Source organism: Trachurus japonicus, chromosome 17 (assembly GCF_045865225.1).
Source record: "Trachurus japonicus isolate A0001 chromosome 17, Traja_1.0".
NCBI classification, from domain to species: Eukaryota; Metazoa; Chordata; class Actinopteri; order Carangiformes; family Carangidae; genus Trachurus; species Trachurus japonicus.
The window spans coordinates 32,605,371-32,623,055 of record NC_140923.1 but is presented as its reverse complement, the minus strand read 5'-3'; the positions used below and the strand labels follow the sequence as shown (position 1 = coordinate 32,623,055).

The following is a 17,685-nucleotide window of genomic DNA, read 5'->3' as shown; positions in this document are numbered from 1 at the left end:
ACTGGGGCCCGTACCACCTCGAATACCTGGCCAGCAGACTGAGGATGGCTGAGCAACGCTGCCGTGTGGTCCTGGAGGTTTTCGAGGTGAAAGCCCTCTTTGTCACTAAGTGAAGCTCCACTGTCTACATGCTCAGAAGATTTCTGGAAGACGCTGGCTCCGGAGTTCACTGCTATTTACTAAAAGACATCTGCATCTGCAGTTGGGGGAATGTCCGTGAGAGTGACTCATTAGTCCGCAAAAGCTCAGTTAGTGTCAACCAGCAAATCAACAGACAGGATGTGGAGCTGTTTTCTCTGAAAATAAGCACCATGACTAATTCTTGCCTTAACTGGGACAGTTAAACAACTCCATAACGAAGTCCAGTCCTAAGTGCCCTTTTGATTTAAAGCTTAACAGACACTTATTTAAGATGGATGATCATCTGGAGGTCTCTGGGGAGTCTCACTGAGCTGCAGACAGCTGAAGTTTCCATTCGCCCTTACTGGTCTAAAACACACAGTAGGGTAATATCTTATTTAGCTGTGCATGCACACAACTTAGTGCTGAGATTGTGAAAATGAGATTTATTTTAATGAGGTTTTCCTGAAAGAAGCAAGTCAATCTAGAAGCACTGATCGCAACCCAGAGATAACAAACAGAGGAACATTCGAGCCGCCAGACGTGTGCTCCTTGAGTTTCAGCTGCTTATTAACAGACACTCAGTCTGTTAAATACATCTACTAGTGACCAAAGATTCAGGTGGTTTTCATTGTTCGAGTGGTTGGCATGAAATGCTTGTTTATTCTAGACTCAAACCTTGAAACCCCTTTACATGATCAAACGAATCTCCTTTGTAAGGAAATAGAACAGTGTGGAGTCAGCATTACTGAACTGGAGGACCAACTAATCAACTACTGTATGACTGTATGTTTTCTGAATATGATTTCCCTGGTATGAGTCACAGGAGTCTGTTGAAGGCTTCACGACCGCCTGGGGTGACAGAGCTAAAGGAGCAAGCAACCTGACTACTCAAATGTTTTTATACCACAGTTAAAGCAGTGAAAAACAAAAGGTCCCCCCAGTCTAAACCTGCTCAGGAGAGGCATGAGCCAAAGGGCCACAGAAGGAACCGCAGAAATATTTTACATCCAGTTCAGCAGAGAAGAAAACAGAAAGACTTGAGGGGGTTTCTACAGCACTCGTTCGGCTCTGTCTTTTAGCTACTAACAATAAATTATAGAGAACAGTTTTAAAAACGACAGCACCAAGAATAAAGGGTTTGCAAATCTTTATACAAATTAAAACAAAAATACATCTTTTGGAAAAATATTCCAGACTTTATGTGTCGATCTGAATTGAGCCCAGACCACTGGGGATTGTCAAATGAAATTAAAGTCCTACCACAGCCAAACCGGAGTAGCCTATGATTTAATATGATTAGTAACATTTTTTCCATCAGGTCTGAATTCGGTTGGTTACTCTACCACACATTGCAGTGATAGAACAGGAAATATAGTGTCTTCATTTAGCACTAGTTCACATTTTAGCTGCTGCGATCTAAAGTTGCAGCAGATGTGAATGATTTTGGAATAGGGCAAGAATTTCAGTGGTTAAAATGGGATGTGACAGTGTGTGTGTGTGTGTGTGTGTGTGTGTAGCTGGCTTAGCATTGGAATGAGAGACTGAACCCTTATTATTATTTTTTTCCCCTATTTTTCTCTTTTTTAGTATTTCTGGAGTTAATGGACCAAAAAAGTTCCCCTTTGATTAACTTCGCTGGCCAGTAAAAAGTTGGAACATCATTAAAAAAAAACACCATTAATGATAAAGCATTCCTAGACCTTGAAAGGTGGATAAATAACATTCACTTTCTTTGTTGCAAATTGTTCTCAGCTTTATGCCATTTCTTGTCTTGTGCTTGGCGTTGATCAGACTTGCACATCAACCTTAAGGTCAAACTTTAACATACATCATACATCACTCAGGCTGTAGGGAACCTACGGTGCTTTATCATAATAGAACCTGTGACTGCCCTACATTTTCATGGTGAATGCATCTTGACCCTGATTCTATAATGACTGTTGACACCCCCTTAAAGCACATTAAACTGGTGAAAAGGGGCTTCTCAGTTCTGCAGCACCAGAGACTAGGCTTTGCAGAATTCATAATGGTGCCATGATGCCACCTAGTGGATGAGTAAGTTTACTACCAAACCACACCATGGTCTTTGCAGGTAAGACATGAAATTCTTGGGATGAGGCTAAAAAGAAAAGAAAAGAAACAACAGCCAAACGAAGCATTTCATAATAAACAGTGCACTCAATGCAATAAAATGGGTAGCATGGGCTGTGTGAAAACACATGTGACATGGGTCCAAGCATATGCAATGGTAAGAAAAACACACTTTTGTTGCTGAATATGACTGGTTATAAAGTTGTATAGCTTTTCCATCACGACAGCTGTTTGTGTGCAGTACACAGCTGTTTTTACTGGGGCTGTCTGTCATGTAGATAGAAAATTCAAATAAAGTTTCCGTCTTGTTTGTTTAATGTACAACTGGGGCAGAGCAATAAAGTTTCCCGGTACAAAATAAGGGGGCGGGACTTGTTTGTCACCGGGTGATGACGTCTGTGTAGGAGTTTATGAACGCTATGGCGGCTCATGCTAGCGAGCTTGAAATTGCAAAGAAAAATTTAACCGATGCAATTGGTGATAATGTCAAACAGTAAGTGAAAAAAAAGTGTTTGTACGTATAAACCTTTACTGGCGCTGATTTTTGACTTTGTTTCTTGGTTTCTTTGAAGTAAAGGCGACATTAACTTGCATGCTAGCACTTGCTAATGTAATGCAGCATCCATTTATTCTGTGTTCCCATCGTGAAATAATACCAAACAAACGTTAGATACGCGTTTACACCTTGCTTTAAACTTAACGGAAAGTATCTCATAGTTGTATTTTAGCGGTATTGCAGTTTTTATGACCTGGGCTTGAAGATTTCAATAAGTGTATCTTAAGTTAGCGTGGAAAAGAAAAGAAAAACCGGTAACCGTAGCCATTAGAAACTAAACAGTTAACGTTAATACCACCATCGTACATTTATGTGAAGACAGTGGCATACAGAAGCTGCAGTCCATGTACCTAACTATTGGTTTGTTGTGACATTAATACTACATGTGATGTTTTGTGTTTGCAGTTACTGGGCAAACCTGAAGCTATGGTTTAAACAGAAGATCAGTAAGGAGGAGTTTGACGTCGAGGCGCGTCGTCTCTTGGCACAGGAGAATGGTTAGTGGTCATGAAACAAAGTTATGCATGTACAATTTTTTATTTTGAAAAATCAAAGCAACCTATAAGGTGTTGTTGACTCTGCATTTCCCACCTTCTTCATCTGCAGTCCATGTCCACAATGATTTTCTCCTAGCCATCCTCACTCGCTGCCAGATCATCGTCTCCACGCCAGGTAGGAAGGTTTTATTGGTCTTACATGGCTGTATCTAAATGTAAGCTGCGATTAAAGCTATAGTTAGTAAGTTATTTTGGCGTCATTTGGTCAAAAATTAATCCATCCGTTGTACTACACCGTCTGATTAAAGATTTTGTCTTTCAGTGAAAATTTGTTGCTCAATCAACAGCGAGCAAAACTTAATTAATACCCCCTAAAAAATTCAGAATATTTGACTTAAGGGAAATGCTGTTGTAAATGAATATTCATCATCAATGTGTCTCACATCAACCTGGTGTTTTGTTCGGTTTTCTCCTCTAGAGGGCACTGGACCCTTACAGTGGCAAGGTGGCTCTGCTTCAAAGCCAGGCAAACCAAAGGGGAAGAAGAAATGTCCTTCTAGACAGAAATTTGATGTAAGTGGTCTCAAAACAGATTGTTTCCCAAATGATGGCTAGCTGTGTTGTGTTTTTAAAGAGTAGTGATGTTCATGTCTGAACAACTGGTTATAGCATTTGGATGTTTGTATGACCTGTTTGTGACTTCAGCATCGTTTCCAGCCTCAGAACCCTCTGAGCGCTGCCCAGGCCTTCAGTCCACGGGAGGTCGGAGGTGAAGAGGAGGAGCTTCGTCTCAGCGCTCACACACTGTTGCTGCCTACACGGGGCCAACTGGAGGCCCGCATGATGGTGACAGCGTTTGAGCTGGGTTTGGACAACATCACGGAGGACGCAGTCAGCACCATGATCTATGCTGTAGAGGTGTGTGGAAACTGCCAACCAAAAGAGCTGCCTGTGTGATGGGGGGGACTTGACGCTGGTGCTGATGTATCAAATCATTTGTACTGATAGTGTACTGATCACCCTGTGGGCCAGTAATGTGTGGATGATTAGGGTTAGTCTGGATGATACCACCCTCTGTAATCCATAAAACACACATCTCCGACACAAGTAGCAGACTATGTAACCCCACATTTTTCTTCCTGTGGCATCAGGTATGATTGACTACATATCTAAAAAGTTCATAGCACAGAAAATGATCATGTATCTTCCCAAAAAACAGGTATCTATAGTTCACTGTTTCACATCTAGTAGAGGATTGTTTACTCCTACAGAGTAGGAGTAAGTGAAACAAAGTGAAGGGTTCCTAAATGTTCTGCCTCTGTTTTAATACTGTACTTTAAAATTGAAGTAATGGGGTGCTGCTTGGTGGTCGAGTGGTTAAGAGCAGGTCCCATGTTGGCAATGCCAAATGCAGTGATCGTGACATCGATTCCCAACTGTGTTCCGTGTAATTCCAGTCTCTCTCTCCTGTCAATTAAAGGCAAAAATGTCCAAAAATATCTTTAGAAAAAAAATTGAATTAATTCTGTACTTGATGAATCAATTTTCCAAGCAAACATCTTCAATTATCTGTAACTTCAGTAAACAACGGCGTCTTGGTTTGGTGGAGATTAATTTTGGATCTGAACTTTTCATTGACATCCTGTGTTTTAACCTCCATGCAGAGGATTAAACGGATGGGGAGATTTATTTTCTGCACTACGTATTATGTATGACTTGACAGCTGTGTTTACTCAGGACACCGGTCAAAGCTTAACTCAGAGCTCTGACTTATTTCAGCACCACTTGAAAGATGTCCTGACTGCTGTGATCACCCGGAGGAAGGCGTATCGGTTACGGGATGGTCATTTCCCTTATGCCTTTGGCAGTGATGTCACGCCACAGCCTTATCTGAAGAACAGCCTTGCTGCTTACCACAGTGTTACTGAATGGTAGGGACAACTGTGTTGGCTCTTAGTAACAGATAATATATCCATGTTGTATAAAATGAAAAGAGTTCATGTCTTTTTTTTCCCTTTGATTTCCAGTAATTAATCTTGACAGTTGGCCATTGTCTCTTGAGCTGTCACTAGGGTTGTTGTATACCTGATCGCATTTCTCAACATCTCCTTCTCCTTTCATGCAGTCCTCCGCCAAGTGCTTCTCTCCCTGCCGGCCCACCACCCCAGGTGTCGCCTGACGAGGCTGAGCAACAAGCTGTCCATTTATTGGCTTGTTCAGCTGACAGTCTTCCAGCGCCCCTCTCTCCAATCAGCTTGTTTGACCTCCTGGAGGCTTTACAGGTAAGAAAAAACCTAGACCTGAACATCGACAGCAAATATAGTCCCCCATTTGTTATAGTTTGTTATAGTAAGTTTTCAAATGGAATTATTATGTTCCTACACTGAAAAACAAATTTATTTTCAAAATTATCCAAAATTTTGATGCAAATGTAATGTAATTTATCTGAAAAGAGCAGTCAAGCTCCCACCCTTCAGGTGTTTTTGCTGTTTTCCAGTCTTAAAGCAGAAGTAAGCGGAATGTTTGTGTTAATATAAGTCTTAAATAGTTCTATCTTCCGACAGCAATCACATACGTATATAGAGTGTTTGGTCTGAAACACGGGTCTGTCAGTCACTCTGCTCTGCTGTAAGCAGAGGAGAAAACTTTCCTTGTATCCTACAACCTTTATCCAATGAGGAGAGAGAACGGCATAAAGGGGCGGTCCTCTCTGTGTGTGCAGCCAAGGGCTGCACGGGCCTGGAAATTAAGCCCGTACCCGGCCCGAGCCCGAGACTCTCAAACCCGACCCGAACCGAGCCCGAATTAATAAATTAAAAACTAGGCCCGACCCGGCCCGTTACCCTAAATGTTATTATGCAAAATGCACGTTATTTTCAATGACGGCAAACATTTAACAGCGCGACGCTAGGGCTGTTCTATCTATCTATCTAAAAATGTGACGTCAACTGACTGCCTTCCACTGATTGGCCAGAGCGTTGTCACCGGAAGAGTCGCAAGCGCGACATCCGACCATACGTCCGTCACGAGAATCGCTAATTTTAAAAACACACCGACAAACTGTTGTTATTCTGTCACCTGAGTTAAATGTCTGCTTTGTGGAAAACCATGCGGTCTGTAATCGAGACAACACGGCCATAGCCGCTGTTATATGACGACCCCGCCCCCGCTGAAGAACTCAGCTGTAATTTAGAAGACCTAATCCTTGTCATATCACAGTACCGCTGTGATACGACGGCCGAGTCGAGCCGAGCCGAACCGAGCAGAGCAGAGCTATAACTGTGTAGTGGAAAAGGGCCGTTGGTCTTTTTGGCAACGAAATCCTCGCTGGTCTTAGCAAAATGCCGACATGCTTGTTTACAGTGTGTGGTTGAGAGCAGTGGGAGAGCGTGATGGGAGGAAGGAGCGGCAGTCATTACGGTAATTCAGCGCAGCCCAGATTCATGAACGGGGGCTTACCGTAATTACCCTAGTTAGAGTAAATAATCGATTTTTAGGATTTCACGTTTTTAACATCATCTTAGCCAAATAATCGCGATTACGATTTTAAATCAATTAATCGAACAGCCCTACGCGACGCTCGTCAAGCAGCTCGGAAGTGAGACGACTCGGTAGAGAGAGAGAGCGTTTGGTGGACACGGCGTGTGTGTGTGTGTGTGCCAGAGCAACCTCACTCATACACGACAGCAACCAGCAGAGAAGGACCGAGAGACGTGCCCAGCGACACCAGAGGGCAGCCCGCATCCAACCTGCATCTGGACTCCTCTGCCTAGACTGCGGACGGATGATTGGCTCATGGATCACGGATCCACCTGAAGTGGCACTAGCGACACACGCACGCGCCGCTCAGAGCGCTTGCGACCAACGACCAAGACCAGCTGTCCGCGTGCAGCCCGACCCGACCCCGAATTAATAAATTAAAAACCAGGCCCGGCCCGTTACCCGTGGGCTCGGGTCGGGTAGCCATGCTCTAGCGTGCATGTGGTGACGTAGGGATGAGGGCGGGGACTGCTAACTTCATCGGCTGACAGGAAGTTAGCCAAAACGACCGGATTGCTTACTTCTGCTTTAAGTGATATAAAATTTGGCAGGTTTTGCACTCTTGGTTTAACAAAACAAGCTGAATACATGTTTTAGAAGACTGTATCATGCAATCTTCAAAGATTGTAACTTAAGCCTTTAAAAGATGACGAACTACTGCAAAGATCCTATCCTAAAACATGTGCTTTTAAAAGTTATGACATATTACCGTACTTGTTTATGCATAATTGAAGACCATATAGTGTGTAGAACTCAGTGAACCTCAGTCATATTGTTTGTAAGTCATGATGACCTTGTTTTCTTTAATACTTGTTCACATGTATTAATTCATAATTGGAAGTAAATATTTGAACAGTCAAAGTTTGTATTTCTTGTTTGTTGTTCCACTTTCATGTTGAACTTGGAACCTTGTTATTGCTGTTTGTCACTGAATTAGTTCCCACTATTAACGCTGTTCGGTCATCATTTAACCATAAAACCTTTTAATATCCTTCCTAACCCTTGTCTGCTGTAGGTTCATCATGGTGTGATGCCCTCCCACACTATGTATGCCCTTAACATGGAGCGCATCCTGTCGCGGCTCTGGCACCCCAGCCACGAAGAACTCGAACAAGACCATGTCCACCGGCAACGCCTTGCCGCAAAAGAGGGCGTGCTCGTCAGCTGAGGGCCGCTGGCAACTGGACTGTAAATGAACTGTGGAGATGATCAGGAACCAAACACAAGAATAATCCCCAAATGGAAATGAACGGGTAATGTCGTGTTCAAAGCCCCTTGTAAAAAACCTGGAAAATCACATCCATGTTGCACAGAAACGTAAGAGGATGAGTGGAGCGAGATGAAACAAAATAGTTGGACAGTGGACACAGAGCAGGCCGTCAGCTCCAGCCAACAGCCAATAGCTGGCAAATTAGCACTGCAGCGGCTTTATTTCTGTCTGGTCCAGCAGCCGTCGACCAGCCATCATTAGCATCTTCTGTCATATAGTGGGAATTTAATTTTTCAGATCGCAATATTTGTGTTTTAATTTCAGGATAAAACAGCAGCTACAAGCAATGGCCAGGAAATCCATTTCCAGCCTAGGTTGTACAGTGTCAGTGTTTGGGTGTGTGTGGGTAAGAAGTGTGAATAGAAAGAAACGTGGCTCTACTCTCTGCAGTTCATCTTGTACACATAGATATAGATATATTCAGATATGCCCCACGTCTGTTGAAGAAAACACAACAGCCATATCTAATGCAGCGTCGTGCACATGACCAGATGACCACGTACCAATAACAGAGACCTCACAGGTGTTTTCAATTAAACCCACTGATTAGTGTACCAATAAAATGGCATAGTATAGGTCTCTCTTAACAGGTGCAGCAGATGTCAATCAAGCACACTGTGGAAGACCCTGAAGACGTCTGAAAAGTGAAAACACCTGTGTGGTTTTACAGTGTGTGTGTGTGTGTGTGTGTGTGTGTGGGCCTTTAAAACACACCTGGCACAGCTGCCTCCTCCTGCCCTTCATCCACCTTCTCAAGTGTTCCTACAACTTGTAGTGAGTGGCGTCTCTCAGTGTTGGTGTGAGCAGATTGAGTCAAATCTTTAATGTGCACTTGAATATCTGTTTGCCATGTTTGTCTAGTTCAGGTAAAAATGTGTATAAATTTGTACCTTTTTTTTTTTTTTTTTACACAAAGCTTGTTTGTAATTTATTTTACACACAGGAGTTGGTAAAATAAATAAAATAGCATCTTTTATATTAAATATGCCCATGGCTATATTATTAGATGTTGTTTCTCCTTAAGTAACCATCTGTAGTAGGAGGACAGTGATGATTCACACACATGCACACGTCCCAGCGCTCACTCGGGACCTCTTGCCATATTTGGCTACCTGCGGCTCACTTCCGACACCTCGCCGTCCAATGGGAGCCCGAGTAGACTCACCAGCCATTACGAGCACCCCACACTGCACTAGTGACTCAATATCCCGTCCGCCCCAGTTCCTTCAATAACAAACACTTCGCATAAAGACTGTATTCAATTATCTGATCTTCTACAGCCCCCCACCCCCCACCCCGCCCTATTGTTCAGCACACACAAATGCATCACGCGTGTCTAACGTTTTTTTATTTTTATTTTTTTTATTTTAGTCGTATTTACAGTCGAAGTGCTCAAAAGTACAACGTACAAATATTATTACAAAGTGTTATTTCAGGTCTAACATTAGTTACACCCATATCACAATTGTATGAACACAAGGGTTAAGAAAGTAAGGCAGTTCTTGTCAGTAAACGCTACACACACCTGGTAGAGTCCTTGCGTAAAGGTGTGAAACTTTTCTTTTAGTGTTACTCTATACATGTCGGCTAGTCGCTGGTGGGATACTCAGTGCTTGACTCAAGTCCTTATGCATTACATATATACATACATAGATACATAGACTTCACCTAGTGGAAGCTTTGCAGGGCAACACCTGGTTCACATTGTGTTTTCTCTCTGACTGTCCTGTCAGGATGGAAGACTGTGGGCCTCAATCAATTGACAAGGTATGGACACTTGCCATGTTTCTCTGGCTTGACTGAATTAGCAAAAGTGATAGCCTATTCAAGGTTTGGATGGAAATAAAAATTAATAAAATAAAATAAAAGACAATTGTCAGAAATATTTAACAAGTCACATCAGAGGAGTAATATGAGCAAATGTTCCCTGTGAGCTGTGCGCCTGTGCAGTGTTTTTTTTATTTATTTTATTTTTTTTTATAGTGGCCTTTGCTCTGTTATAACTCACTATAGGCTACTGACCAGTTCTAATGTTGTCAGTCAACCATTCGTGTGTGGAAACTGCCTGAGCGGATCATTTGGTGGAAACTTGAAATGAGACTCCCCCTGGAAAGGCTGCACAGGCCACTTAAGCTGCATTTGGTCCCCAAGCAATGTCCCTTGGTTCTTTTCCCTTGGCAGTCTAGTAAGCTTGGAGCTGCTGCGTCAAAATGAGCTGGCAGCCGCTGTTAACGTGGTCCATGACCTTTTGCTTGAGCAGAGCCAGCTCGTCCCGGAGGACGTTGGCAGAGGAAACCAGCTCCGTGTTCTGGCTCTTCAGGTTTTTGACCCTATCCTCCAGCCGCGAGATCCTCTCCAGCTTCCTTTTCCGGCATTTGGACGCTGCCACACGGTTCCTCATGCGCTTCCTCTCCGCTTTGATGCGCTCCTGCGACTCCATGTCGATGGGGGAGAGCGGTGGGGTGTCTCCGGACATCTCTGGCACCGTCTGCGGCTCCTCTTTGAGCGCGTGTAGCCGCGTGTGCTGCGCCGCCGCCGCTGCCGCCGCCGCCGCTACCGCCGCCAGTTGGTGGTCCATGTGGCTGTGGGGGGGCTGGGGGGCGGATGGGTAACTTGAAGGTGGGTGCCTGTCGCTGGCAGGTCCGGACGCAGAGCCCACAGCCCGACTGAAAGTGCCCAAGTTAGTGTACTCTGGCGGCTCGGCGCGCGCCGTGCAGCTGTAGGGGATCCCGCCGCCCTCGGACGCAGCGGACCCGGACCCGCTGCTGTTGGTGGCGCCGGTCTGCGCGTCGTGGCCGACCGGGATCTGCTGCTGGTAGTGGAGCTCAGCCAGAGCCCGGACAAAGCCCTCGGCGAAGCCCTCCTGCTCGTCGGTGATGTTCTTGGGACAGACGAACTGGGTCGGGGTGGGAGTCGTCAGTCCGCTGCAGGACTGGATGATGAGTCTCTCCAGTTCAGGCGAGGCCAGCTTCAGTAAGCCCACGTCGGGGGACGTCAGGATGTCCAGAGCCTTGGCGCCCAGCTGTGGTTTGAAGTTTTTCGGGTCGTTGAGGTTCAGGGTCATGGTCTGTTTGAGGGTTTTGGGGTTGAACCCATACACCGCCGGCCCGTCATGCTGAGAGTTGGAGGCGTTCACGGCTTCTTCGTAAAACGTCGCTTCCATTTTTCTGGACATAAAGTTTGTGTCACCTCGAGGGAGGTCTTTTCTCCTTGGAAAAAAAAAGTCCAAAATCGACTGTTTACATATGTAGCCTACTGTGACTCTCTTTCTCTCAACTGTCTTGTGGTAGAGTCCGCCTATTGTTGAAGTTCAACTCACTTGACAACTTAGTGTCCTGAGAAAACTTTTCTCTCGCGACCCGGAGCCTACGATCATCAACACAACACGTCGTCCCTTGTCGCCGAGTCTCGGTGTGTTTACACCTCAGGCTCCTTTCCGATTTATCCTCCTTCCCCAAAACTAGAAACGGTGCCTGAATAGGGATAATACTTTCTATCACTTCCAACGTGGAGACGAACTTTATCCACCTCTAAGCTGCAGCTCTACTGAAAATAACAATGATGTCATTTCTACGGCTTCTCATTGGCTCGAGATGATTTGGAGGGCGGTGCATGTCTAATGACATGCAGGTTGCTCTGACAACGAGCCATATCCACGCCCCCTCGCGATGGCTTATGGGATTAGGTAATGCAGACAGTGGAGCAATGTACTCTGGGATTACGTAGTGTTTTTGAATATTTAGTTACCCGCTCAATTATTAGTTACCCATCCCGAAGTGAGGGCTGCTCCAGATTCTCTGTCGAGTTTAGCCTCAGACACCAGATACAAAGTTCCTTTAGATGACCACAAAAACATCATGATCACGTCTTTATCCACACACGGTGATGAGAAATCGTCAGTGTAGGCTACAGTTCAAATTGTGAACTCTGATGGCTGGATCAGAAATGAATGTGGTTACAGTGATGATGATGATGGGGAAACAGAAACAGAAGGAGAAGTGAGAGTAACAGATCATACCTGCACCAAAAACTATTTTGTTGTGAGGAACAACACATTTTAAATATTTATGTCTGCAGCTGTGCGTGCTTGGAAGTGCCTTTCAGAGTTCTTAGTCATAGTCATCAGTAGCCTACAGATACTAAATGATTTTTTAAAATAGCTTTCTTGTGATTTGCCGATCTGTTTGCTATGGTTTAGATAATAAGCCACATTTATCATTAATAGTAGCCTATAGTTTTGACTCAATTGTCCAAATTGTTAAATAATTAAAAAATAATGTAAATGATATTTAGAAGTTAAATCAACCAATCATAGTTATCATATTTTTGTTCACAATAGCCTAGATAATTACAAACTTACATATAGACATGTTAAACCCAGTGGGGAATTTTAATGTTACACAATTAGGGCAGATATCTGAAGTTAGCCAACACAAGAAAGGAAATACGTAAATTGACTTATTAAAAATAGTTATTCTTACATTTATTCTCAGTTATTTGTTACCCATCCTAATGTAAGGCCTGTTTCAAATGATCCATGAGAAGAAGATGATGGAGTATATTGTCTATACATAAGGTCAAGTTTCACAGATCAGACAGACAAGAGCACATTTACAACAGGACGTGATTATTTCATCATCAAATTGTAGTGGCATGGAATCATCCGTGTTTACACAAATGTAGTGACGGATCAAAAGGTGAGTGCTGACAGCAGCTAAAATAGTTGAAGGGAAGAGGAAGAGGCGTTGAGAAAGGGGAAGAGGTGAAGATGACAGATCAGACCTGCACTGAGAGCGCCTTTGTTGTAAAGAACAACACACTTTAGAAATGCAGTTCTACAGGTACGCATAGGCTACTTCCAAGTTCCTCTTTGATTTCTAGCATTGAAATGAGGAAGTGGGTTGCTGGAAATACAACTGACCCTATTGGGCAAGTGGCAGGAACAGGTAGACTTTACAGAAAATGAAGATAAGTTAACAGGAACATACAATTATTAGGTCATAGAGGCAACAAATATACAGCATCTACATAATACATATATAACATTTAGACTATGTCCATACATAACTAGAAGCTGATCTAAATGTAACTGTTTGTACCAATAATAACCAATTTTTTTTTTTGAAGTTGTTTAGGAAATCTATGTTGTTGTTTTTTGTCCCCATTCATACTCATATCTCTTAGTTACTCACCACCTCAGAGTCACCTGTCTATGTTTTCATTGTTTATTGTATTATTTATAACACACAGTAGTAACTGTGCTGCACTTTCATTCATGCTTGGCACCACCACTGCTATCTTGCACCGCCCTCTATTCTACAACTACTGTAAGTATTTATAGATACTACATCCTACATACAGCTGGTATTTATATTGCTCCATAAAATGAGCATTATTGGCCTGTGAAACTTCCTCTGTGGACACAAAAAGTTATATTTTATTTTAATCAACCAGTGAGCTCACAGTAGCTACATTAAGCACATCATCTTTACCTGGCCCTGGAGCATACAATAGAGGTTATTAAAAAAACAAATATGTATATATATATAATCAAGGCAATTCTATTGTGATTAGCCTATTAATATTATTACAATTTTTTTTTAGCTCAAACAAAATTTAAAAAAAAGTAGTCCTTCAACATGATCTGATGCATTACAAACACATTCATAACATTCTGTGCTCACTCATTCTCATAGGCCTCGTAGGTAACTATGTAGCCGCATTAATGAGTGAAGCCTCTGTACAGCTGCAGTCCAGTCTGTCTGGCCTCCCCCATTGTATTATTCAACATGTTCTCCTCAAGCCAACTATAAATAAGTTAACAGCCCCAGACAGCCTGAGAGAACCAGAGCTGGCTGAGGTCAACACTCTTGAGATGACAAGTTGTCCTCACAACACAGCCGAGCAACACCCATTTGGAAGTATTTGACACCCTGAAGTAGAAAGCCAGCACTGGAATGCTTTAAAAAACGTTTGCGTCTAATACCGCAGCAGTAATGAAGGCAAACCAGACCTCAGCTGTTCTTTCTTCTCCTCTCCTCTAACATAACAGAACAGCTTCCTGTGTAACAATAACTTTTCAGAGCTACTTTACTCTCCCCATGTCTCTGTGTACACCTGTGAAGCCACACAGATGAGTATTTTCCTATTAGAGAACTGCTGTGCTCCGGCCTTGCTTCCTGTTTCTCTGTCAGCTTTTCCCCTCCGCCGGCCCAACGGGGTCGCCTTCAGATAACAGTACTTTCCTCCTCCCTGCCCGGGCCAGCTGTTTCCACTGCATGGAGTTTTCTAATCAGGAGCTGGTCCTCCTGCCTGCCTCCCAACAGGCCTGCTTTTGTTGTACAGAGGTGGGACAGACCACAGCGTCCATGGAAACACTGCCCCCTCTCCATGAGAGCATAACAGAGGAAGACTATATATGCATGTGTTGATGTAACAACAGAGCAAAGTTTTGATTACCTTCAGGCGCGGTGGACCAGAGACACACACACACACTGAGACACACCGAGCGGTGAGAGAGACAGATGAGATTTCAAACACTGTCCTTGCAGTGTTTGTTAAAGACCATCTGTTTCTTCCTGTCCTGCTGCTCGCCTTTTCTCTGTACTCCATCTCTGCTGATCATTCCTGGTCCAAACACGCTGATCACAGCCAGCACAACTTCCTTTAGATTTAGACAGCTGTTTATCTCCTCCAAGAAAATAACACAATGGAGGAAAGAGACGAGGCGGGATGCAGAGTTCAAAATCTGACATGCCGGGTATTCAGGGTTTTCCTCGTTTTTTTCACCCCCAACAAATACACTGTTGTAACAGACGATGATGGTGTGAAAGTTAATGTTTCATAACACACCCTTGACACAGCTGACATTTTCCATATCAGCGTATGGGCACAGGTGTAATGAATAACATCAGTGGTGGCTGTGTGTCATTTAGCTTTGCCAGTTAAACAGTTCATGCATTGTGTTGTACACTATCACTACAACCCTTAGACAGACGAGAGCTATTGTTAATGAGGTGGGTAAATAAATGTCTGTTTTCCTGTGTGCCAGTATCATAATTTGAGATAATAAAAGTTAATTGTTAACTTAGTTGAAAGTGCCCTGTAAGAACACAGTTTGACCTCTAAAATATAGTGCTTGTTTACAACTAGATTTTGAGACAGGGCCAGATAATAAGGGAGATCAATAGATAAGAGATTACAAAACACTTGATAGTCTTGCAAACAACTAGAAGAAGTTAAAAAAAAAGTGCACTTGAGTGGTGTTAACCCAGGCAGAAGTTTCTGGGGCCATTTTGCCCTCTGGGTAACCCAGCCTTTCTAACTGCCCACAATATGACCCTTCAGTGTGGCACGTATTGTTTCTTGTGATTGACATTGATGGACTTCTGTGTGAAAATTGTTTTAAGTTTCTAGTGACCTACTCACTATTAAGAAAAAGGAAAGTCCGCACAGCAACAGCTCCAGAGCAATCATTTATTATCACCCAAAAGGGGGAGTGACGTTTCAGGTTAGAAACCCTTCCTCAGACTAAAACAGTGGGAAAGCAAGCCTCTAATATACCCACATGATGAGTCACCTGATTGATCATGTGACAAAATATACATGTAAGTGCACAATATTCAAAAAAAGTTACATCATTATAGGACACACACTATGAAAAGAAAAGAGAAACATGTGTGCATAAGCATTCTATGGTAACAGTCACATGACATAACATCAGGCATAAAAAAACCCATCATACAGTCATGTAATGGGTACCAGAGGCATCTTGATAAGTACATATCAGGTAATAAACAAGAAAAAAAGGAGAAATAGACAAAAATCCATCCGATGTCACCAAAGTAACAGGAAACTAACTATTAAGCACACACATCACATCACATCCGATGGTGTGAACAGACTGGAGGGGGCTGATAACACGTTGCGGTAAGTAGCTAAATGTTAATTTTCTGAGTGTCTCTAAAACATTTTTAATTTGTACGATATTCCCGAAGAGCATTGTGCTCTTTGTCCATGCTCTGTGTGTTTTGACTGGAGAACATGAGACTGTAAACATCCAGATTAACAGAGTTAATGTGAATGTGAATGATTCACTTTGCTTAGTGTCAACTTCTTATCTTCCTGGTATCATATTGTACTCATCACAATGCACAATGTATAGTGGGGGCTTGTCAGTTCTCAATGGAAGCAGACAGTCATTCACCTCTTCACCATGTTTGTGTTTTACTGTGATTCTTAGGATCAACAATGTGACAACTGAGTGACTGGTGCCAACAGAAGGACATCATGAGCTGTGATGAAGATAATAATACCAGAAAACCACTTCCAGTTCAGCCTCCTCTGGTGAGAGAACAGACCAACTGTTGATTTGCTTTGTTTATTATTCTCATATTCACATTGACCTCACACTTTTTTCAGGGTGAACAGAAAATTGACAGTGAAGATTGTGAAGCAGCCATCTTTATATTCCAGTTGATCTAAGTTTTTATTCATTAGCCTACTGTACATGGTTGTTATCTCTGAAAAGGTATTTAATAAATAAACCTATTGTGATTAAATTGTAGTGAGTATTTATTTTACAGATTTTACCATAAACCTATTGTGATTAAATTGTAGTGAGTATTTATTTTACAGATTTTACCATAACCTCACAATATAATGGTGAATTATTGTTTTCAGTAGCAAAATTGATCAGTTGACAGCAATAGGAAAGCACAAGCTCTAATATTTATCCATTATCATTTAAAGGATGGCAATATTCAAACATTCCTATTTTTCATGGGTAATTAATTATCAGTAATATTTAGCCTACTAATTGTAAGTTTTTCCTGAATTTATAATTGGTAACAGTGTATGGTGGTATTCATATTGTTTTTAATTTTGCACTAATTTCAGCAATTTACATCACTGGAAAGCTGTGGAGGATGTAGGTGAGCCTCACTATCACATGAGAGGTTTGTATTGTAGAAGATTAATTTCCAGTGACGTCACGGAGGGTTGCCACTTGCGTAAAATGCTCGGATGATGTCACTGTAAGCCATGACGTCATTGGCCAGAACATTGTCACTTGTTCGCAGAGCAGCGACAAACTCGACCGAGACTAAACACCATCAAAGAAAACATGCTGGCCCTCGGATGGTTGCTGGGTGCAGCAGTTATTGAAGGCATCAGGAAATTGGCTGGGCCATACATGGAGCTGCCTGACAAGACCGGGTGGGGAAAATGGGTAGAATGGGAAGGCTGTGGTGGACTTCCCGCGGCCAGCTCCGATGAGTCCAGTGGAACCTGAGTGAAACCAGGCCGTAGCCTACTACGAGCAGGTGGACGGCTGGACCTCCAAAGACCTGTTTTGGTTTGTGCCTGAGTGAGGCGCTCCGGTTCCCCCCACAGCACCACAATAAAGTGCAATTAAAATTCACTCTTCTGTGACCCCTCTGTTTATGTCATATATAATGTGAATAAATTGCTTCGAGAGAAAAATCAGTAAAGTCAAGTTGTAGAAGGTTGATAGTTTATAGCTAGTGTAAAATAACCTGAAAAAAAAGGCTATACAGGCCTAACTATCAATATGTTATGTATAGCCCTATATCTATCTATCTATCTAT

The 17,685-nt window shown here is 42.8% G+C and overlaps 2 protein-coding genes across 2 annotated transcripts; one reads left to right on the top strand and one right to left on the bottom strand.

Annotated features, from left to right (window-relative positions):
* The first annotated feature begins 2,579 nt into the window (after window positions 1-2,579).
* On the top strand, window positions 2,580-9,062 carry tada1 (transcriptional adaptor 1). Its single transcript, XM_085805199.1, has 8 exons — window positions 2,580-2,707; window positions 3,176-3,267; window positions 3,377-3,442; window positions 3,746-3,840; window positions 3,973-4,185; window positions 5,047-5,198; window positions 5,393-5,549; window positions 7,823-9,062. Exons 1-8 carry the CDS (start codon window positions 2,625-2,627, stop codon window positions 7,973-7,975), a joined length of 1,011 nt encoding a protein of 336 aa, XP_085661325.1. The 5' UTR covers window positions 2,580-2,624; the 3' UTR covers window positions 7,976-9,062.
* Window positions 9,063-9,633: 571 nt separating this feature from the next.
* LOC146971128 (transcription factor Jun-like) lies at window positions 9,634-11,631 on the bottom strand. The gene has a single exon (XM_085805200.1). It carries the CDS (start codon window positions 11,250-11,252, stop codon window positions 10,260-10,262), a length of 993 nt encoding a protein of 330 aa, XP_085661326.1. The 5' UTR covers window positions 11,253-11,631; the 3' UTR covers window positions 9,634-10,259.
* Window positions 11,632-17,685: the final 6,054 nt, after the last annotated feature.